Source organism: Podarcis raffonei, chromosome 18 (genome assembly GCF_027172205.1).
Source record: "Podarcis raffonei isolate rPodRaf1 chromosome 18, rPodRaf1.pri, whole genome shotgun sequence".
NCBI classification, from domain to species: domain Eukaryota; kingdom Metazoa; phylum Chordata; class Lepidosauria; order Squamata; family Lacertidae; genus Podarcis; species Podarcis raffonei.
In genome coordinates, this window is record NC_070619.1 from 2,311,608 (window position 1) to 2,336,142 (window position 24,535).

At 46.3% G+C, this 24,535-nt stretch overlaps 1 protein-coding gene across 1 annotated transcript; it reads right to left on the minus strand.

Moving 5' to 3' along the window:
* Nucleotides 1–716: 716 nt before the first annotated feature.
* LOC128405847 (uncharacterized) lies at nucleotides 717–8,542 on the minus strand. The gene is made up of 6 exons (XM_053372844.1): nucleotides 8,510–8,542; nucleotides 6,557–6,616; nucleotides 5,049–5,268; nucleotides 3,835–3,980; nucleotides 1,654–1,770; nucleotides 717–1,176 (listed from the first exon to the last, which is right to left on the minus strand). Exons 1-6 carry the CDS (start codon nucleotides 8,540–8,542, stop codon nucleotides 883–885), a joined length of 870 nt encoding a protein of 289 aa, XP_053228819.1. The 3' UTR covers nucleotides 717–882.
* Between the last annotated feature and the right edge of the window lie 15,993 nt (nucleotides 8,543–24,535).

The window sequence follows — 24,535 nt, forward strand, 5'->3', positions numbered from 1 at the left end:
GAATTGGATTTGGCAGCTGTTCTAGTGATGCACTATGCCCTCAAGTAAATAAGAGCTTTCTGATCTTAAGAACTCTCTGCTCAAATACAACCATAACACATGGCAAATAAGTATGGCAAATGTATTATTATTATTATTATTAGTTAGAATATAATCCAAAATTTACAAATCATAAACGTCATCTATAATGTATGTATAAGTCCATAAACAAGAAATAATTCTGCCTGCGTTGTGGTGTTCCCTGACAGCAATTTATTACGTTAACAATTTCTTGTTCATGGACTTATACACACATCATAGATGACGTTTATGAATTGTAAATTTTGGATTATATTCTAACTACTACTAATAATACAGGTGAAACTTGAAAAATTAGAATATCGTGGAAAAGTTCATTTATTTCAGTAATTCAACTTAAAAGGTGAAACTAATATATGAGATAGACTCATGACATGCAAAGCGAGATATGTCAAGCCTTTATTTGTTATAATTGTGATGATTATGGTGTACGGCTGATGAAAACCCCAAATTAACAATATCAGAAAATTAGAATATTGTGAAAAGGTCAATCCGTAACACCTGCAATGGGTTCCTGAGCCTTTAAATGGTCTCTCAGCCTGGTCCAGTAGAAAGCACAATCATGGAGAAGTTGAATTATTGAAATAAACGAATTTTTCCACGATATTCTAATTTTTCAAGTTTCACCTGTACATTTGCCATACTTATTAGCCATGTGTTGCGGCTGCATTTGAGCAGATTATTCTGTATTGCAACACAGGGGTAAGAGCTGCTGACAGTGGAGCCTCCCCTTCCTTGGAGGTTTCGAAACAGAGGTTGGGTGGCCTTCTGTTAGCCGCCATTCCTGCACTGCAGCGGGTTGGGCTAGATGACCCTCGAGGGTCCCTTCCCTCTCTGCAATCCTATGATTCTGTAACGCTCACCTCCGCTCACATTCACCCATTGGTCTTGGGAGTTGTCACTGGAGGTCATCTCAGCACTGGGGTCGCGGGACGGCAGGAGCATTGTGCTCTCTGGTGGAGCAGGGCTGGTGGGATTCGCACCCGGGTTGTCCCCGCTACTGTCAGGCACCTCCTCGTCTGGCTGCTCACTCCCGTCCCCGGAGCAGCGGGGGTCCAGGGCTTCCTCCCCAGCCCCAATTTCCTTCCCTGGAGCCTCCTACAAACACACACAGAGAGAGAGAAGCTGGACTGTGAAGGAAGCTGCGCTCTGCGGTCAGGATTCGAACTCCAAGCAACAGAAGGAATTAGAGATCATTGTATGATGGTTAAGATAGGAGAGAGAGAAGACAGGGTGCAGCAAGGGGGAGAAATTAAAAAACACAGTGGAAAATGGAGTGGGAAGCTAGGAAAACAAACAAAAAAATCTGTTATGTATTGGTATTAAGCCTTAAGCAAACTTAGCAGGACATCTTGAGGCAGTGAGTTCCACATGTTAACGCTGTGCTGTGTGACAGCCTCCTTGTCTCATCCAGAAAAGCAGAATGTGGCCCCCACCCATCTTTAAGTCTAAGCCATAAGAAGAAACATGTCTTCTTTCTGCATTGGCAAGATGTCAAGAGCACCTCTGAGGACGTGAAGAGGGCCCTTTCTTTCCCCCTCACTGCCTCCTCCAGGGCAAATCATCTTTCGTAACCTGCTGAGCTGGGTCTTCCTTCAGCATCAAGAATCCATCTTTCTCCTCCACCTCCAAATTGACATCGGTGTCGTTCTGAGATTTGTATTCTTCGCTGTCCGTCTCAGAGACGGTAAACTGGGAAGGAGAGACAGAGAAGGGGCTGATCAGTGGCTGTTCAGTCAATCAATCCATCACTCTTCGCGCCAAACTCTGGGAACTGTAGGCCCATTTTAAGTCCCATTTAAAAAACAAAAATTTTATAGATTTGTTTCTCAGTTTGACACTTTTACATGGTTTTGTATGCATGGTGGGAGTTTAGGCATTGGGGCCTGCTGTTTTTTATTGTTCCTAGTTTAGTTTTTTAATTTTTTTGTAACAGTTTAGTTTTTTTATTGTAATTGTTGAGAGTGAATTTCAATTTAATTATTGTTTGCTGATATTTAACTTCATTGTGTACCATTACACGATAATGGAGTCTTGCTTTCTTTGAAATAAGTTGTTTATTTTAAAGTTATGTTTTTATTACGACTTTTTTTGTTTTGTTTCGGATCAGATTATTATGGCGTGTGTGATCTTTGTTGTTTCTTCAGCTTGTAAACTACTTGTGTATACAGAAAGACAGTATGCAAATTAAAAATTGAATTGAATTGTAGCTCTGTGAGGGGAATGGGAGCTCTCTAACAACTCTCAACACCCTTAAACTACAACTCCCACAATTCTTTGTGAGGGGGAACCGCAGCTGTTGTAAATGGTATCACAGAACTCAAAGAACTTGTAAAATCATGGGGTTGGAATCATCTAGTCCAACCCCATTATGCAGTAATATGCAGCTGTCCCTTACGGGTATCGAACCGGAAACTTAAGCGTTAACAGAACCATACTCTAACAAACCGAGTCAATCAGGATTCGTATGGTGTGATTGGATGCTTTTTAACATCTATATGAAGCCGCTGGGAGAGATCATCAGGAGGTTTGGGCTGGGTGTCCATCAGTATGCGGATGATACCCAGCTCTACCTCTCTTTCAAATCAGAACCAGTGAGGGCGGTGAAGGTCCTGTGTGAGTGCCTGGAGGCGGTTGGAGGATGGATGGCGGCTAACAGATTGAGGTTGAATCCTGACAAGACAGAAGTACTGTTTTTGGGGGACAGGGGGGCGGGCAGGTGTGGGACAGGGGGGCGGGCAGGTGTGGGGGACTCCCTGGTCCTGAATGGGGCAACTGTGCCCCTGAAGGACCAGGTGCACAGCCTGGGAGTCATTTTGGACTCACAGCTGTCCATGGAGGCGCAGGTTAATTCTGTGTCCAGGGCAGCTGTATATCAGCTCCATCTGGTACGCAGGATGAGACCCTACCTGCCCGCAGACTGTCTCGCCAGAGTGGTGCATGCTCTGGTTATCTCCTGCTTGGACTACTGCAATGCACTCTACGTGGGGCTACCTTTGAAGGTGACCTGGGAACTACAACTAATCCAGAATGTGGCAGCTAGACTGGTGACTGGGGGCGGCCACCAAGACCACATAACACCGGTTTTGAAAGACCTTCACTGGCTCCCAGTACGTTTCCAGCACAATTCAAAGTGTTGGTGTTGACCTTTAAAGCCCTAAACGGCCTCGGTCCAGTATACCTGAAGGAGCGTCTCCACCCCCATTGTTCTGCCCAGACACTGAGGTCCAGCGCCGAGGGCCTTCTGGAGGTTCCTTCGCTGCGAGAAGCCAAGCTACAGGGAACCAGGCAGAGGGCCTTCTTGGTAGTGGCGCCTGCCCTGTGGAACGCCCTCCCACCAGATGTCAAAGAGATAAACAACTACCTGACATTTAGAAGACATCTGAAGGCAGCCCTGCTCAGGTAAGCTTTTAATGTTTAACAGACCACTGTATTTTAATACTTTGTTGGAAGCTGCCCAGAGTGGCTGGGGAAACCCAGCCAAATGGGCGGGTACAAATAATAAATTATTATTATTGGGGAAAAATGCATTGCAGGGGGTTGGACTAGATGACCCCTGGGTCTCCCTTCCAAACTCTACAATTCTATAATTATATGTCTTAAAGGAAAAATAAAGCAAGGAGCAACTTATGGGATTTATCTGTGGTAAGGGGAGATCCGGATGAAATCCAAAATAAGTCAAGGGCCGACGTTTGGATGGCTGTGAGGAAAACAACTTGCTTGCGTTAACAATGTGCTCCCAAGTCCCAGAGGTACCTCATAAGTCGGGTCCTCGGGATCATCTTCATCCGGTAATTCTTTCTGGAGAAGCTCAGCCCAGCAGAGCTCCTCCTCTAGAGTAACATCATCCTTTTTCCTTTTGTTCCCTTTGCCCGATGGGTGGACGGGGGCGTTCAGTGTCTCTGCAGGAGGAGCAGCAAGATTAAAAACAGACAAAAACAAAACCACCTGCAGAGGTCTTGCCAAGGTTGCAGGTTCGATCCTCAGGTGGAGCAGCTGCCTCTTCCTGCATCGCAGGGGGTTGGACCACTAGGTAATCCACAGGGTCCCTTACAACTCTATGCTTTTGAACAGTAAGAGGAGATCCAGAAAAGCAGGCGTGAGCCAGGGTGGTGCCCTGGTTTGAGTGCTGGCCCTGGGAGACCAGGGTTCAAATCCTCCCACTCGGCTATGAAGCTCACTGGGACTGGGTGACCTCTCAGCGTAACCTAACTCACAGGTTTGTTGTGGGGATTAAATGAGGAGGGGGGGGGGAGAAGCTGCTTGAAGGAAAGGTGGAAGAGAAATGCCACAAAATGGGGGGGGAGTGTAAAAAAATGCACATGAAATTAATTAAATAAATAAAATAATACTAATACTAATACTAATACTAATACTACTACTACTACTAATAATAATTATACCCCGCCCTTCCCGGTTCAAAAACCGGGCTAAGGGCAGCTAACAACAAATTTACATAACAGCAGCAGCATAAAATGCAGTATAAAAACATGAATAACAATTTTTAAAAAATCAAAAATCAATCAGATAATCCCCAGGGCTAGCTGGCTGAATTGGTCCTACTTGAGCCAGCGAGGCGGCCAGGGGAGAATTAGCTGTGGGGTCCCAGAGCGGGGAATCTTCATAAAAAGGGGAAGGGGAGGGAAGGAATGGGAATAAAAGATCAGGCTGAATTCAAATTAAAGGCCAGGCGGAATAGCTCTGTCTTACAGGCCCGACGGAAGGAGGTTAAATCCTGCAGGGCCCTGGTCTCATGGGACAGAGCCTTCCACCAGGTCGGAGCCATCACTGAAAAGGCCCTGGCTCTGGTGGAGGATAGTCTGACTTCCTTAGGGCCTGGGACCTCTAAACTATGATTATTCATGGACCTTAAGGTCCTCTGCCGGGCAGACCAGGAGAGGCGGTCCCGTAAATATGAGCCCTGCGTAGCGACGCCTGCCCTTTCCTTTGCCCCTGCCCCCGGGTCTCACCTTTGGGGACCAAATCCCGTTCCATGACGGTCAGATATCCGAAAGCACGCTGGAACCTCAGAGGAGCAAAGGCAAGGATGACATGCGCTATGGTTCCCAGCCGCTTCTTGGCGTGGCGCACGGGTCGGTCTGGAGACTGTGCCAGGGATCCTTTGGCCGTGGCAGTCCCCGCAGGGATGGCGAGGCGAGCCCAGGGGAAGAATTTGCGAAGGAACTGGAACTGAGCAGCCAAGAGCAAAGGAAACGATTTAGAGACATACACCAGTCGCAGACTTTCGTAGCAAACATTGGCATGTAGGATGGGATATATAGGGAGAATAAAACATAAATCTGAACCTCAGCAGTGGATCCTAAGAGGTGAAAGGAATAAACACTGGGAGATTTGGCTGTTGAGGTTTCACCAGTGCTGCGTATTATTATTATTTCCATTTCTATACCACTTTACATTTTAAAGAACAAATCTCAAAGCAGTTTAAAGGTAAAGGGACCCCTGACCATTAGGTCCAGTCGCGGACGACTCTGGGGTTGCAGCGCTCATCTCGCTTTATTGGCCGAGGGAGCCGGCGTACAGCTTCCAGGTCATGTGGCCGGCAGGACTAAGCCGCTTCTGGCGAATCAGAGCAGTGCACGGAAACGCCGTTCACCTTCCCGCTGGAGCGGTACCTATTTATCTACTTGCACTTTGACGTGCTTTCGAACTGCTAGGTGGACAGGAGCAGGGACCGAGCAACAGGAGCTCACCCCGTTGCGGGGATTCGAACCACCGATCTTCTGATCGGCAAGTCCTGGGCTCTGGTTTAACCCACAGTGTTTACAACACATTAAAACATCAAATAAGACAACCCAGAATAAAAACAAATTCAAGCTTAAAGGGATATATTTCAGATCTATCGAGCCACCTTTGGGATGCCTCTGGGAAGCCTACAGAAAAGTCCTTCGCGTCCCCCTTCACATTCAGCAGGTAGACTGCCCCTGACTAGGCAGGTTCTATTCTCTAAGAAAGCTTAGAGGACTATTTCAAGGCCTCCTCTCCAACTTATGTCAGGCAGTCTACTAGCGCCCCAGAAGCTAAAGTGGCCCCCACCTCCTGGAAAAGCTTGTCATCTAGGGCTGGCGAACCGAAGATGTCAAGACTCTGTGAAAAACAACTTGCCATGTCCTGGTGCGGCAAGAGAACAAGTGAAAAGTTCCCTTTTCGCACCTCTCCAATTCATTTTGCCAATTTGCAATTCCTAAAAGATGCTCTTTTATTCTGCCCCAATTTGACGAATTCCTAACCACCTCAAACCCTGCGGAGTAATATTAAGAGCATCTCAATAGTTTTTCATCTTCTAGCCTAGCATCCTGCCTCCAACAGGGGACAGCCATGTAAACCAGGAAGCCCACAAGCAGCCCTTCCCTGCTGCTGGATTCCTTGCCACCCCCAGGGACCAGACTTGGGGAGACCGGCAAGCACCCCGACACCCTAAAAAGGCCCAATCCACAAACCCACCCCGACTGTGACTTACCAGATACGCCAGCAGACGACAAGGGCTTCTTACAAACCAGACTGTCTGTGGCACGGAAGTCTATAGGAAGAGAGCCCAATTTGCCAAGTTAGTTAGGGAGGGGGAGCACATACTGTCCCACAAGATTTTAAACAGGGTGCAAGAAACCCAATGCCCTTTCAAAATGTGTTGGAGAGGATTATTGGGTTGTTTTTGTCTTATGTATTTTGTGTTTTTATATTGTGATTTTATCCTGTGAAGCGCCCTGAGACCTGCAGGTATAGGGTGGTATACAAATTTTAATCATCATCATCATCTCCTGCACCTGTCCTTGTTGCATCAGTGAATACACAACTATTAAAAAAAGAAAAAAGCTTCTTTTGCACCTCGCAGGTGTGTTGTTGAAGGAACAGCCTCTAAGCCCAAGCCCTGAGCCCTTGCTTCCAGGAAACCAGGGAGACAGGGCTGGGGAAAGAGGGTGTTGGAAATGCCCTCAGTACCAACCCACCAAAATTTCCCCATAGAGACATGCATGCACAGATATCGGCCACAGGACTTCCGCCCCTCCAAAATAAAACCCTTTGAAGTAACTTGCTGTATAACTCCTGGTTGCTGTACCCAAGTACAGTAGTGCTCTGTCTAACAAAAAAAATTAATTTTTTAAAAATTTTTAACCAACAACCAAAACCCAGCAGTGAAACCTCCCAGGCGTCTGATACATTGGGTATACATAATCAATAATAACATTCAAATAGACCATATGTACAATTCTATATACATTAACACTCCTCCCTCCACAAGGTTTATTTAACTTTTAACATTTTAATTGCCCCAAATTGTTCAAACCTACCCAAATAATTCAGTATCTTCTCAAACCAAAATCTTCTCAAATCCTCCTCCTCACTGACCTTAAACCCTTTCATTTTGTGTATCTTCACAGTTAAATTATAATATTTTTCAGTTTTTCCCTCCATTGGTTCACCCCTAGCTCTTCTGCATTTTTCCAATTACTCGCTATAACCCATCTGGCTGCAATTACCATCAATTTTACCCATTTACATTCCCCTTTTGTTTCCAACTCGGTGCTACTCAGGCTAATAACCATTAATTTAGATCCCAAAAAACTAGATCAAACACAAAGGTTCACGGTTCATGTCTCAGGCCGGGACCTGGGTTCAAATCCACTCTGCCACAAAGCTCACTGGGTGACCTTGGATCAATCATGGCCTCTTGCTCTCTCATTTTCTCTCTCTGCCTCGCCTTCCTCACAGGGTTGTTGGGGCCGGGATATACGCTTCCTTATTATACCCTCACACTGAGCTTTTCTCAGGTGCACAGGTGAGAACAGTAACATATTACCTCCCAGGTTTGCTGCAAGGATGCAATAATGCAGGCTTCCTCCACCTCGGCCCTCCAGATGTTTTGAGACTACAATTCCCAGCATCCCTGACCACTGCTGCTGCTAGCTAAGGATCATGGGAGTTGTAGGCTAAAAGCATCTGGAGGGCTGAGGTTGAGGAAGCCAATGCAAAACGCACAATTCAAGCAATTTACAGGAACCACAGAAAAACAGAGGCATAAAGTCGGAAGGGACCCCGAGGGTCAGGGAGTGCCATATTTTGCCCAACTTGGGGCTCAAACCCACAGCCCTGAGATTAAGTGTCTCATGCTCCACTGACTGAGCCATCTTGGTTCTCAGGAGAAAGAGGCGAATGGCTTGCAGAATGATACAACCATTCTCCCAAGGAGGTCTTTGAAAGAAAAGTCAAAAAAGCCTCCCAAAATCAATGCAGTATGAAATAAATGCAAGTAGAAATTAAAATAAATGCTAAATAAATGGAGGAACTTCCCCCCACCCCTTGCTGCTCCAAGCCTTCCCCCTGGAAGCCAAAAAACGATGAATTCGGAAAGTCTTAAGAGCTGAACAATTTCCCTTCCTTACTGGAACACGCAGTTTGATGCAGGTAAACTTACCTGCGTCGGACTCCTTGATTCCTTCTGCTCCATTGCATGGAGAGCAATGGGGACAAACTTGGATTCAATTAAGCGGCACACCCCACCCCACCCTTTAAATAGACCCTGACTCAGCTGCCCCTCCAACCCCCAACAGATGCTGCCTTAGGTCCCGATCCTCAAATCACTTAGCCAGGGATTGACCTGAGACATGTATGAACGCATATCCAACTCAAATTGCACTGGAAGGAAGAGCTCAGCCGGTAGAGGAAGAGACTCTTAATCCCAGGGTTGTGGGTTCAAAGCCCATGTTGGGCAAAAGATTCCAACATTGCAGGGGGTTGGACTAGATGACCCTCGATGTCCCTTCCAACTCTACGATTTGGTTTAATTCAGACCCTGTGATTTCCTCTAGATTAGAGGCTGCATCCAACTCCAGCTGCCTTTACATCGAGTCAGACCATACGCTCATTTGGCTAAGAATGCCTACACTGTCTGGCAACGTCTCTCTGTTAGAATTCCTGCTCTGTGATTGCAGTCATGGGATTGTTGTCTTTTACATGACGGTGTAGGTTTTGACTCCACAGAGTGGGAAGTGACGGAGACAGGATGTTTGTGTTACTGTGTTCCGTGAAGTGGGACTATTGTCCTTTGTTTTTTCTCTCTTTGCTGTCTGATGCTAGAGAGAGAGGGAGCCATGTTGCAGTGCTCTGTGCATGTTTATATGTAAATAAAGTAGATTAGCCAAAATGCTGAGTTACTGGGGTCTGTCACGCGAACTGCGAAGACTCTGCGGATCCCTGAGTGTGCCGGTGTCTGTTGGCATCAGTCGCTGTGATGTTCGGGCTGAAGAAAGCTTTTGAAGCTCCCAAACGATCGACCAGGAGGGAGGGAACAGTTGGGCATGCCAGTTGGGCATGTGTCTCTGCCAGGGTCCTACTTGAGTGTAGGCTGAACTCCTGACACTCTCCAGGTCTTTTCAGGCAGGTGATTGTTCCTGGAGACAGCAGCAAAGTGTGGGGTTGCCACATAAAACAGGGAATAAGCCCCATTGACCCCAGCAGGGTTTACTTCTTCGTAGGCATTGCATGAGACTGCATGGGCACTCTGAGAGTGGGCCTACCTGACAAGGTAAGGCGGAAATGCGAGCATGAGAAAGCTGGAATGCAGCCTTGAGCTTATTGGAGGAACGGCTGGGTAGAAATCCAATCAGCCAATCTTTCAAAGGTTAAGCTAAAAGCTAAGGAGAGCCCCGCAGGATCAGGCCCATTTAGCCCATGGTCCACCGGCCAACCAGCTCTTGCAAAGCTAGCAAGCAGGAACATGGTAATTTGCCTTACTAGAGCTGGAAGGGACCTCATCCATACCCTCCAACATTTCACCGGTGAAAATAGGGACATCCCATTCCATAATGATAATTTCACTATTTATACCCCACACATCTGATAGGGTTGTCCCAGTCACTCTGGGCAGCTTCCAAAACATAATAAAACATTAAACATTTAAAAAAAACTTCCCTATATAGGATTGCCTGCAGACAGGTCGGGATTTAACTCCACACCCTTCAACATGTCTCCTATGAAAATAGATATATCCTAACATACCGGTAGCTGTCAACTTTTCCCTTTTCTTGTGAGGAATCCTATTCGGAATAAGGGAATTTCCCTTTAAAAAAGGGAAACGTTGACAGCTATGTATCCTAAGGAAAACTGGGACATTCAAGGATCAAATCAGAAACTGGGACACCTCTAAATCAGGGACGCCGCTGGAAAATAGGGACACTTGGAGGGTCTGGTCATCTAGTCCAACCCCCTGCAATGCGGGTATCTCAACTAAAGCATTCATGACAGATGGCCATCCAGCCTCTGTTAAAAAACCTCTAGTGAGAGAGCACCCAGCACCATTCCACAGTCAAACAGCTCTTGCCAACAGAAATTTCTTCCTGACTTTTAGTCAAAATCTTCTTCCTTGTAACTTCAAGCCATGGGTTCAAGTCCTGCCCTCCAGAGCAGGAGAAAACAAGCTAATCCATGGGATAGCCTTTAAGATATTTGAAGTAGGAGTATGAAGTTGTGTGTTAAGGGGGGATTTGGATACCCCTTTGGCCTTCTGGATCTTACTGAACTGGAACAGTATGGGGTAGTAGTCAGAGTGTCCAGTTAGGAGCCAGGAGAGACCAGGGTTCAAATAACCTGTTTTGACTTCAAAATGTTCAGCACTCTCAGCCTGAGCACCAGAAGCAGAGGGAATGGCACTTAATGGGTGGTGGCTAACAGATTGAGGTTGAATCCTGACAAAAGTACTGTTTTTGGGGGACGGGGTGGGCAGGTGTGGGGGACTCCCTGGTTCTGAATGAGGTAACTGTGACCCTGAAGGACCAGGTGCGCAGCCTGGGGGTCATTTTGGACTCACAGCTGTCCATGGAGGTGCAGGTCAGTTCTGTGTCTATGCCAGGTGAGACCCTCCCTGCCCGCAGACTGTCTTGCCAGAGTGGTGCATGCTCTGTTTATCTCCCGCTTGGACTACTGCAACGCGCTCTATGTGGGGCTACCTTGGAAGGTGACTCGGAAACAACAACTAATCCAGAACGCTGCAGCTAGACTGGGGACTGGGAGCGGCCGCCAGGACCACATAACACAGGTTCTGTTGAATTTGTATCAAAATGGGAGGACTTCAGAACATATCTTAAACAAAATTATACCATGTTAAAATCCGTAGCAGCTTTTGAGTGATCCCAGCAGTTTTTTATTAATTGCTTATATAAATAGAAACATTTATAAATTGTGAAAATATTAACATAAAAATAGTATTTTGATATGGCAGCAAATTTATGTAAAAAGAATTAAGGAATAAATGGGAAGTCAGGTATAAAAGATGAGATTTTTTACTTTTATTGTAACATGAAATTGTAATCACAATTTTTTGTCATAATTTTTACCTTAATAACAGATTGTGTGAATTTTATTTTATTTCCTTTCCCCTCCCCTCTTAAGTTGTACCCCCTTTTCAGTATTGTTCCCTCTTTTTTGTATGTAATAAGCATGGAAATAAGCATGGGAAAAACAAACAAACAAACAAACAAACAAACAAACAATAACACAGGTTCTAAAGGATCTACATTGGCTCCCAGTACGTTTCTGAGCACAATTCAAAGTGTTGGTGCTGACCTTTAAAGCCCTAAACGGCCTTGGCCCTGTAAACCTGAAGGAGCGTCTCCACCCCCATCATCCAGCCCAGAGACTGAGGTCCAGCGCCGAGGACCTTCTGGCGGTTCCCTCCCTGTGAGAAGTGAAGCTACAGGAAACTAGTCAGAAGGCCTTCTTGGTGGTGGCACCCGCCCTTTGGAATGCAGCTCCTAGCAGATGTCAAGGGGGAAAAAGAACTATGTGACTTTCAGAAGACACCTGAAGACAGCCCTGTATAGGGAAGCTTTTAATGTCAGGTGTTTAATTGTGTTTTTATACATCTTGGAAGCTGCTATCATTATTGTTCCACGGCTTCTCACGGGCTTTTCCTGGTTCATCCTGGACCTCTGCCCGCAGGCTGTTTCTGGGACCTCGGATGAACTCCTTGGTAGATCCCAAAGGCAACAAAGGCAGAGAGGAACCTTGTGCAGTATGTGAGGAAAGCCACCTCCGACCCAGACCTCCCCTATGTCTGCTGGGCTTCTGGCTAGACAGGCAGAGATGCCTCAAGACAGCTGATGACAGCTTGCCGCCATGCCGCTGATGGATGGGCTTGTTCTTTTGAGAAGGCCAGGGTGCTGGGGTCGTAGGGCAGGGCGTGCTTTGCAGGGAATGGCACTTTGAAGCTCTGCAACTCCGCAGATGTCTCCAGACTCCAAAACCCAGAGGCCAGCAGGTCTATTTCCCCATCCCTGATCTAAGAAAACATCATTCTCTGCTGAATACAGGAGGTGGAAGGAGATCTCTGTTTATAAGAAGCATTCTCTGCTAAGCAAAAGATGAACTGGTTAAATCAGCATACCCTCCAACACTGATGAAAATAGGGACGTCCTAAATAATAATAATAATAATAATAATAATAATAATAATAATAATAATAAACAATTTATTTATACCCCACCCATCTGGCTGGGCTTCTCCAGCCACTCTGGGCAGCTTCCAATAAAATATTAAAATACAGTAATGACTCCCTACATACATAACTCCCTACTCTGATGAAATAGGGACATCCTAAGGAAAAGCGAGACATTCCAGAATCAAATCAGAAACCAGGATTCTGTAAATCCAGGACCATCCTTCAAAAATAGGGGCACTGGGAAGGTCTTAATCAGTCATGACACAAACTGAGGCCTTTATTTTAGGGATAATAGGGTAATATTCCCCCCCCAAAAAAAGGATGATTAGATGATTTATGAATGCAACAACAGCAGCCAGAATCTTGTATGAGCAAACTGGGATGAAGAGAAAACACCAACAAAAGAAGAATGGATTTTAAAGCTTATGGAGCTGGCGAAACTAGCAGCAAAAATAAGAAACCAACCAAACCATTCATGGACGAATTGAAGCCCTTTTTGGAATATCTGAAGAAATATCATAAAGAGATGAAACCATGACTTTTAATCTCAGGGTTGTGGGTTTGAGCCCCACCATGGGCAAAAGATTCCTGCATTGCCTGGGGTTGTGCTAGATGACCTTTGGAGTCCCTGCCAACTCTGTGCTTCTATGATCTATGATCCCGTCCTCTCCGGAGGCCTCAGGGCTTAGCAGAAAGAATGCCGTGAGCCAGGATAGAGCCCGAGGCCCCAGGCAGGGGCAGGCTGGCTCCAGGCCCGTTTGCAGCCGGTTCGGCAACCCCGGTGGAGAGATCCGTCAAGGTGTTTGCTTTCGAAAAGCTGCCCGAGAAATAAGAACAGAGCAAAACAGTTTCCCCAAGCCGGGGGCTGTTTTGTGCAGTGACGCCAGGTTGCTTAAGCAAACTTCCTAACCCCGGGGAGGAACTTCTCTGCACATGGCAAGCGTCCACATTTCCAGACCAAGTGTGACGGGTGATTTTGTCCCAAAGGGAGAGGCGTTGACAGGCTGTTTAAGCCTGCTCTGCCCCACTCTCTCCCCTCTTCGTAATTTGGCTCCCCTCCCTAGTTGTCTTTTTTCCTGGCGCTGAGTGGGATCTTTTTTGGTAGACTCTAATTGACCGGGGTCTTCTTTTTTCACCTACTCCATACTGTATGCCCTCCAACATTTCTCCAAAGAAAATAGGGACGTCCTAAGGAAAAGAGGGACATTCCTGGATCAAATCAGAAACCGGGACAGTTTCTGAAAATCCAGGACTGTCCCTGGAAAATAGGAACACTGGGAGGGTCTGTGTGATGTTTGTTGGAGTGTTGTTCCTTCAGTTTGGCTAATTGGCATGTGGTCCTGGCAGGGATGCGGGTGGCGCTGTGGGTTAAACCACAGAGCCTAGGACTTGCCGATCAGAAGGTTGGCGGTTCGACTCCTCGTGACGGGGTGAGCTCCCATTGTTCAGTCCCTGCTCCTGCCCACCTAGCAGTTCAAAAGCACGTCAGAGTGCAAATAGATAAATAGGTCCCGCTCCGGCGGGAAGGTAAACGGCGTTTCCGTGCGCTGCTCTGGTTCGCCAGAAGCGGCTTAGTCCTGCTGGCCACATGACCCGGAAGCTGTACACCGGCTCCCTCGGCCAGTAAAGCAAGATGAGCGCCGCAACCCCAGAGTCGGCCACAACTGGACCTAATGGTCAGGGGTCCCTTTACCTTTACCTGGCAGATTTCAGAGATTTCAGATTTCCAGAAGATTTCAGAGACAATGGACTGCTCACCTGAGGCAGTGTTGGGTTGTGGGCATCCCTTAGGGACTGCTGTGGGGCATGACCTGCAGGTGCTGGGGTGCCCTTTGGCCTGACGGACACATCAGGGTGAACGTTGGCTAATGGGGCCACGGATGGAGGATCTCACGAAACCTTGCTGCGGGCAAACAGAGTGCAGCTGTTACTTTGCCCAGGTGATTGGGGCAGAAATTACCCCCATGTATTAATGAACACCTGCCAAAGTTGATTTGGTTACATTGGTTGAATCTGGCTAGTTAATTGTTTTTGCAGATCCTCAAGTGGTTATGCTGTTGTTTAGTCATTAAGTCGTGTCTGACTCTGGACCAGAGCACGCCAGGCACTCCTGTCTTCCACTGCCTCCTGCAGTTTGGTCAAACTTATGTTCGTAGCTTCGAGAACACTGTCCCACCATCTCACCCCCTGTCGTCCCCTTCTCCTTGTGCCCTCCATCTTTTCCAACATCAGGGTCTTTTCCAGGGAGTCTTCTTTTCTCATGAGGTGGCCAAAGTCTTGGAGCCTCAGCTTCAGGATCTGTCCTTCCAGTGAGCACTCAGGGCTGATGTCCTTCAGAATGGAGAGGTTGGATCTTCTTGCAGTCCATGGGACTCTCAAGAGTCTCCTCCAGCACCAGAATTCAAAAGCATCAATTCTTCGGCGATCAGCCTTCTTTATGGTCCGGCTCTCACTTCCATACATCTCTACTGGGAAAACCATAGCTTGAACTATACGGACCTTTGTCGGCAAGGTGATGTCTCTGCTTTTTAATAAATAAGACCTATTCATCCACATTGGGTTGTCTTGACTCTTATCCGTGGTGTGTTGGCAACGGAGGAATGCCTTTAAACTGTGGTGCCCAATCCATCCTCAGAAAAACCCTGTGAGGTAGGTTAAGCTAAGAATCATAGAATCATAGAGTTGGAAGGGACCCTGAGGGTCATCTAGTCCAACCCCCTGCAATGCAGGAATCGTCCAATCTCTGCTTAAAAACCCCCAAGGAAGGAGAGGCCACAACCTCCTGAGGGAGACTGTCGAATGCCCTTTCTGTCCTGATCTTTAATCAGAATCTCCTTTCCTGTAACTTGAAGCCACTGGTTCGAGTCCTACCCTCCAGAGCCGGAGAAAACAAGCTTCCTCCATCTTCCATGTGACAGCCCTTGAGATATTTGAAGATGGCTCTCAAATCTCCTCTCAGTCGCCTCTTTTCCAGCTCCTTCAACCATTCCTCATCAGGTCTCGTTTCCAGACCCTTGATCATCTTGGCCTCCCTCCTCTGAACACCTTCCAGCTTGTCAACATCCTTCTTAAATTGTGGTGCCCAGAACTGGACGCAGTACTCCAGTTGTGGTCTGACCAAGGCAGAAGAGAGCAGTACTTTTACTTCCCTTGACCAGGACACTATGCTTCTGTTGATGCTGCCTAGAGTAGCATTAAACTTTTTTGCTGCTGCATCACACTGTTGACTCATGTTAAGCTGGTGGTCCATCAAGACCCATTTAGAAGAGGTATCCCCCCCCCCAAGAGATTGAGAAATGGCTCTGTTTGAAAGAGGCATTCCTTATGACAGATGCACGGACGTTTCTGTTTAGTAGAGGCATTCCCACCTGGGGAAAAGGGACGGCCTTTCAGAGCATGTGGCAAATTTGGTGAGTCCCAGACAGTGCAAACTTCAGGGACCTGCAGACCTCAGCTGGAGCTGGTATCTATCAAACTTTGGGGGTGCACAGCTGCCCCTCGTCCCCATATGATTGCAACGTTGGCCTACACGGAAAACCGAGAGGTTGCACACGGTCTACGGGAGAAGCTGCAGAAGGCTCAGGGAGAAGATAAATCCATCAAGTGACCACAAAGTGGCCTGTTTGGTCTGGCAGAGGGTGCGTCGCGTCCAGCAATGCTGTCTTGCCGGATCTCCCAGCAGCTTACAAGGTCTGGATGGAGACACTTGACCTCCCATAAAGGGGGCCTCATGCATTCAATACGCCAGAGATTGCATTTGTCTGCCCCATAAGCCCATACCCTCCAACATTTCTCTGAATAAAACAGGGGTGTCTTATTCTATAATTATTCTCACTGGAGAACAATTTTTTTGTTGCATTGACACCTGCAGTTCTTTTAACCTAATTTCGACGTGCTGATTTAATATCTGAAGTTGGTTTTGTTCTGTAAGCTCTAGTTTTATTTTTGCAATTCATGTTTTTCACTTTTCACCATAATCTTTGTTTTTCACAATGCAAGAATTCAATATTTTATTAAACACATAGCCAAAGTAGTACAATATGAGTATAAATGTAAGTGATTTATATAGCATTGAACATGACATGTATATCTATGTACAGTTGGAGGTACGCAAAAAAATGTATTCCCTTGGGATACGCAGTATACTGGGGAACATTTTTTTTTCATTTTCTGTTGCATGAGATTTTTCAACTGTTCTTATAGTCGGAAATTGAAAGATAACTATAGTGTGTACACGAAAATCGATTTCAGATTTGAAATCAGCACTGAAAGAACATATAAGAACAGTTGAAAAATCTCATGCAACAGAAAATGGGGAAAAAAATAGTTCCCAGTGAATTTCTTCAATGGAAATAGGGCCATTATTATTATTATTATTATTATTATTATTATTATTATTACTCCCCACCCATCTGACAGGGTTGCCCCAGCCACTCTAGGTGGCTTCCAACATATATAAAAACATGAAACATTAGAAAACATCCCTACACAGGTAAAGGTAAAGGACCCCTGGACGGAACTTATCTCCTTGGCTTGAGGGTCACATAACTCCCTCTCACATTTCTCTGATGAAAATAAAGGTAAAGGGACCCCTGACCATTAGGTCCAGTCATGGCCGACTCTGGGGTTGCGGCGCTCATCTCGCTTTATTGGCTGGGGGAGCCGGCATTCAGCTTCCGGGTCATGTGGCCAGCATGACTAAGCCGCTTCTGGCGAACCAGAGCAGCGCATGGAAACGCCATTTACCTTCCCGCCACCTATTTATCTACTTGCACTTTGACGTGCTTTCGAACTGCTAGGTGGGCAGGAATAATGAAAATAGGGACGTCCTAAAGGAAAGCGGGACATTCCAGGATCAAATCAGATACCGGAATGTCTTCAGGATTGTCCCTGAAAAAATAGGGACACTGGGAGGGTCTGCAACAGGTTCTGAGGCTCTGGAAGCAAACAGTTTTGTGTCACTGTAGCCGAGAAGCCCCACTTCTGAACATTGTTATCTGCAGGGCTTTTTTCTAACTATCTTTCCCTTTCTCCTCCATGAATTTGCCCAAACTTCTCTCAAAGCCATTAAGGTCAGTGGCCGCTGCTATCTGCAGTGGCAGGGAGTTCCATAGCTCAGCTATGCGCTCCTGAATTACAGCCATTCAAACAATGGCCCTTTTGTTCTTATTTTCACTTTCTCCTCCAACAGAGACCTTTTCATCTGCCTGGTGAGTCATTTGTTCTGCAAATGATATTTTTAAAAACACCTCAAGGCACACACCTTTATTGTTCCCCCCCTTTCAGTGGGGCTATTCCAAAACCTGGCACGGCTTGGAGAGTTTGCTTGCCAACGGTAATCCTCCCAGTTTAAGGAAGGGGAGCCTCATTGTTCTGCCACTTCATGTTGCCCAACATATCCGTCTCACGCCCTTCAATCTCTCCAACCTCCCATCACCTTCCTTGAACAACATGCATCCATCCTGCAGCTCCCTAATTTCAGGGATTAGCCACCTGACTCCCAAAGAGGCTGATTCGAGATGAGAGAGCAGCGAGCTTTGAGAAGGCAGATTCCTGTTTTTCCAGATATGTTTTTATTATTGGGTTTTTTAAAAAAAATACTTTTATTTTGCTTTAAGCAAATACAGATAAATATAGACAACCGAAATTACAAAAGAAAATTCCTTAATAATAATGAAAAAAGCTAAAAAACTACAAAAAATATCAAAGCACGTGGCATAGAACATAAGCCATTATGGGAAAGGAAAAAGGAAAAAGGAAAGGAGGAGGAAAAAGAAAAAAAGGGGGGGGGAGAGAGAGAAAGAAAAGGAAAAAAAGGGGGAAAGAAAAAAGAGGAAGATGAGCCAAAACACAAAAAGGCTCATCTATTGTCAAGGCCACAACAGATCATTATTCTTATCAATTCTCTCTATCTGCACTCCATAGAATCCCTCATCTTGGTATCAGGGAACATTTCCCTGATATGTTCCCTGTTTTTATTATTGTTATTTCATTAAACTCCCCCCCTTACCTTTGTTTTCATAGTTTTGTGTGTGCGTGCAGACCCTCCAAGGCTCCCTATTTTCTGGAGACAGTCCCAGATTTTCAGAAACCATCCCAGTTTCTGATTTGATCCCAGAATGTCTCACTTTTCCTTAGGACATCCCTATTTCCATCGGAGAAATGTTGGAGTGTGTGTATCTATATAGCTATGCCTATCCGTGGAGGTTTCTAAGCAGAGGTTGTGTGGCCATCCTGTCCTGGATGGTTTGGGTGAGATCTCTGCATTGCAGCGGGTTGGGCTGGATGACCCCTGGAGATCCCTTCCAACTCTACAATTCTCTCTCTCTCTCTCTCTCTCTCTCTCTCTCTCTCTCTCTCTCTGCAGGTCACTTGCTGTGCTTTATGAACAACAACAACAACAATTTATTTATACTCTGCCCATCTGGCTGGGCTTCCCCAGCCACTCTGGGCAGCTTCCAATAGAATATTAAAATACAATAATATATTAAACATTAAAAGCTTCCCTAAAGAGGGCTGCCTTCAGATGTCTTCTAAAAGTCTGGTAGTTGTTCTTCTCTTTGACATCTGGTGGGAGGGCGTTCCACAGGGCAGGTGCCACCACCGAGAAGGCCCTCTGCCTGGTTCCCTGTAACTTGGCTTCTCGCAACCGCCAGAAGGCCCTCGGCACTAGACCTCAGTGTCCGGGCAGAACGATGGGGGTGGAGACGCTCCTTCAGGTCTACTGGTGGGAGGGCGTTCCACAGGGCAGGCGCCACCACCGAGAAGGCCCTCTGCCTGGTTCCCTGTAACTTGGCTTCTCACAGCGAGGGAACTGCCAGGACCTCAGTGTCCGGCAGAACAATGGTGGTGGAGAGGCTCCTTCAGGTATACTGGACCGAGGCCATTTAAAGCTTTAAAGGTCAGCGCCAACACTTTGAATTGTGCTCATGTACAAATAATGAAGAATGCAGTGTACCAATTCCATCTTCTGACGTGGGCTCCAGTCAATATTTAGACTGCCACGCTGGGACATGCCTCTATCTTCATAGCAGCGCTTATTTTTAGCCCTCTGTAAACAGTCGCAAGTGTCTGCTCAGGGACCATAGCCCAGCTGAGGAAATGGCACAACCGTCATCCCCAACGCTTTCAAAGAAGGATGGGGAAAACTCCCCTTTTAATAGAAAACTGGGTTCTCTCCAGGAGTGCCTTTGCAGAAGCTTTGATCCAAAGCCGGAGAATTGTTGTCCGTTTACTGCACTGGGCTGCTGTGAAAGAAGGGAAGAATAGAATAGAAGAATAGAGTTACAGACTGAGCTATCCACTCAGAGCTGTTTGTTAAAAAGGAAAGCTGGCAGCTCTTCCAGGTCTGGATTCAGCAGAATTTTAAACCGTGGAACTCTCTGCCACAACGACTCATGGCCACTGACTCGGATGGCTTTCAAAGAGGCCTGGGCGAATTCATGCCACAATGGCTTGATTCCAAATTGGCACCTGACAACATCTGAAAAGAGGTGAAAACCTGTTCCTCCAGCTCAGGAACCATCATGCTAAACAGAGGTGTCTGAATGGCAGGCAGATAACCGCCTGAAATAAGTCTTGTCGATCTTCCTCACCCAGGAATAAAAAACAAAAACAATTTAAATTTAAAATCCATTTTAATTTTTTTTTAAAAAAAACAATTGATTTTTATCCACCCTGAATTTTGAAATATAAGCAGTGGATTCTTGAAATATTTAATCAGGCATTACTCTAGTGTATGATGATTCTACGATTCACTGGATGTTTTCAAACAGGGGCCAGCTGCAGTTCCTGCGTTGCCGGGGGTTGGACTAGATGACCCTTGGGGTCCCCTCCAACTCTAGGATTCTATGAACTGCTTCTTGGTTGGGCAGGAATGTGCCCGTTGGCTTGTGGCAAAGGTCAGCTGGGTGTGTTGGCCGAGATGTTTGCCAAGCCAGGAGCGCCCAGAGCCGCCACAGAGGATGTGGGTGACATAGCCACTTCTGCCTTAGGAGAAGGTGGAGTTGTGGGCACCCATGACCCCTCCACGTGCGCAGGGTGTGGTCAGCCCTGCACGATTGGGGGGGGATTCCCAGCTGTGCCACTGCCCAGGCAACTGTAATAAACAAAAATCTGCCCTTATTCCCTTATGGGGGACACAAGAGCCCTCATAGAGTCTTTTGCAGGTTCTCCATCGGTCAAAGAAAATAACAGAGGCCAACCAGAGAATATTGAGAAGCAAAGCAGCTCGTAAGCCTGATCTTTATTGATCTGTTGCAACAGGGTGCTCCCCTCACATGCAGGAAAGGAGGAGGACCCAGAACAAAGGTGTGCCTGCCCTTATATAGACATTTTAAATTGCCCGCCCTGGAGTCCAAGACCACCCCCAGAAACATCATACCTACATCACAGAAAGGGCGGTCTACAGCAGAAATCTGAGTGCGTTGTTTGCCTCCTGTCTGGAAGGTTACCTGTTAATGCTTACTTGATTGGATACCCTGGGGAGCCTGGCCAGTCTTTTGTAATGACAAATATTTCCTGAGCCAGGTCACAGGCTCACCCTATTCATACACAGACAGTTTGGGAGTCAAAATGGTTCCAGGGCTGTTTTCCTGTGCTGCTTCAGACATGTGGTTTATATATTTATGTACGTGTTTACTTGGTACATTTATGAACATTTATTTTATCTATATCTATATCTATATCTATATCTATATATATATATATATATATATATATATGACCTTAATTTTTTAAATTTCAATCTACTGGTGGTTAACTCTTCCCGGACTCCGCGCAGAGATGGGTGGGAGTCAGATATAGTCGGTTAGGTCCAATGCCTAAGCCAATACCGCTCACAATCTGTAACCTATGAAGTTGTGGCCTTTTAAAAACTCATTAACCTAAAATACTGTTGTCAAGTGGGGGGGGGGGAACCTGCCATGCAACACCCTGGCAGGGCCATCTTGGAGCAGAGCCGGGGCGGAAATGTTGCAAGGATGCAAGCGGTCAGGGAGAAGAGGCCTGTGGATGGTCAGTGTTTGAAATAATGCTGTGGTTTCTTCCCAGCCTGGTTTCTTGAGCTCCTTCCCTGAGGGTCACCCGGTCCAACCCCCTGCGAGGCAGGAGGTATCTTTCATCCAGCGTGGGGCTCGAACCCACAACCTTGATATTAGTTACCTCATGCTCTACCAATGGATGTTCTCCTCCTGCACAAAATGAACCTTCCTGGGCACTCTTTATTGCTTCTGACCTCACGGTCGGTCAGGTTTAACGGGGGGGGGGGGAATTCCTCTGGCGTCAGAGTAAACCCGGGGCTGGCGTTCGTCAAGCGTTCTGACAGGCCTTCTCAGGGCACAGAAAGATTATGGGTGTTTCTCTTGTCAGAACAAAGGCAGTGTTGTCCCTTCTTGGCACTGCGGGAAATATTTAGGTTATGCATTCTGGTCATTTTCCACACCCCAGTTCCCCCACCCCACCCCGCCGGCTCCGTAGTTTCACCTTGGAATCCTGACCCCCACCCTGAACACCAGCGATTTATGTGCGACTTCACAGAATCGGGCCGTTAAAGGCTCCCTGAGCAGCTGCCGAGGAGCTCAGGGTGGCAAACAAAGTTCTTCGGCATTTAGCCCCTACAACACCCCTGCGAGGGAGAGCAGGCTGAGAGAGGCAGGGACCCCAAAGTCACCCCCATCAAGCTTCCTGGCTTGGTGGGGTTTTGAACCCAAGTCTCCCAGGTCCTCATCCGGCACTCTAACCACTGTGCCACCCCATCTCTCTGAGTGTTTGTTGCAAGAGAACACATTTATATGCCGTTTTGACTAATGCACCTCGGCAAAACCATTTCCACCCAGTAGAAGGCATTTCTTTTTAGGTCTGTTATTTTGACTGGCATTTTATCGTACACTTTTATTGCACACACATGTTTTCATGCACATGATTTGCACGTATTATTGGTATAAAAGTGTCTATTAGGAGAAGTCAATGTTCATGATGGCTTTTCAGAACGTCAAAGGGTATGAAGAACACTTTGGCGAAACAGGAAAAGCAGAACTTAAGATTGTGGGGCAGGAAACAGAAATTGAATTTGTGTACCCCTGGGGGTGGAGATTCATGATGTGCAGGAAGATTCCGATGTGAAGGAAATAAGCAGCTATCCTGTCTTTAAAAGACATCTGAAGGCAGCCCTGTTTAGGGAAGTTTTTAATATTTAATGCTGTATTGTTTTTAACACTCGATTGGGAGCCGCCCGGAGTGGCTGGGGAAACTCAGATGGGCGGGTTATAAATAATAAATTATTATTATTATTATTATTATTATTATTATTATTATTATTATTACAACAGAAAATCCTCTGAATCTCTCTTATTACTTTTTATTTTTACTTAAGATTTTTATTAGATTTTCATAACTTCAACCAATTAATATAACATTTCAGATTTCTTATACATTTCTCTAGAAATTTGACTTTTCCTTCCACACTGCTAATAGGCCCATCGTTTTCACATTCTGCATAACACCACACATTTCAGCTAATATAGCTCCTCCATTTCATATATCATTGTTTTCTTCCCACTGCTCAAACTTCAAATGCTGCCCATGATCTCATTTGGTTCAGCCCTTCTGTGAGTTTGCCAGGTTGCCTCACTCTTTGAGTTGCAGTCTTTCCCGTCCGTGGCGGGGACGACGACAACACAGCCTGACTTTACAAACCTGTTGTAAGGGTGAAAATGGTGCCATGTTTCTGAGACTCCACCCTCCACCCCCACCCTCTCTATGGGGGCTTTTCACCTTCCCAGCTGGTGTCCCAACCACTGCTTTCCCCCTGTCCACCAGTTACACACCCTTCAACATTTCCCTGATCAAAGTAGGGACCTCCTCTTCCATTATAATTTAATTATTTATACCCCATCCATGTGACTGGGTTGCCCCAGTCACTCTGGGGGGCTTCCAAAATACACCATATTTTTCACTCTATAAGATGCACCAGATCACAAGACGCACCTAGTTTTTGGAGGAGGAAAACAAGAAAAAAAATATTCTGAATCTCAGAAGCCAGAACAGCAAGAGGGATCGCTGCGCAGTGAAAGCAACAATCCTTCTTGCTGTTCTGGCTTCTGGGATAGCTGCGCAGCCTGCATTCGCTCCATAAGACGCACACACATTTCCCCTTACTTTTTAGGACGGAAAAAGTGAGTCTTATACAGCAAAAAATATGGTAGAAAAACAGAATAAAACTATATAGTCAGATGTCTTCTAAATGTTGCATAGTTACTTATCTCCTTGGCTTGGGGGGGGGGTCACATGACTCCATACCCTCCAACATTTCTCTGATGAAAATAGGGGCATCCTAAGGAAAAGCATGTGAAAGGTTGGACTGGATGAATCCCAAGCCGGAATTAAGATTGCTGAAATAAATATCAACAACCTCAGATATGCAGATGACACAACTTTGATGGCAGAAAGTGAGGAGGAATTAAAGAACCTTTTAATGAGGGTGAAAGAGGAGAGCGCAAAATATGGTCTGAGGCTCAACATCAAAAAAACTAAGATCATGGCCACTGGGCCCATCACCTCCTGGCAAATAGAAGGGGAAGAAATGGAGGCAATGAGAGATTTTACTTTCTTGGGCTCCATGATCACTGCAGATGGTGACAGCTGTCACGAAATTAAAAGACGCCTGCTCCTTGGGAGAAAGGCGATGGCAAATCTAGACAGCATCTTAAAAAGCAGAGACATCACCTTGCCAACAAAGGTCCGTATAGTAAAAGCTGTGGTTTTCCCAGAAGTGATGTATGGAAGTGAGAGCTGGACCATAAAGAAGGCTGATCGCTGAAGAATGGATGCTTTTGAATATGGTGCTGGAGGAGACTCTTGAGAGTCCCATGGACTGCAAGAAGATCAAACGGATCCATTCTGAAGGAAATCAGCCCTGAGTGCTCACTGGAAGGACAGATCCTGAAGCTGAGGCTCCAAGACTTTGACCACCTCATGAGAAGAGAAGACTCCCTGGAAAAGACCCTG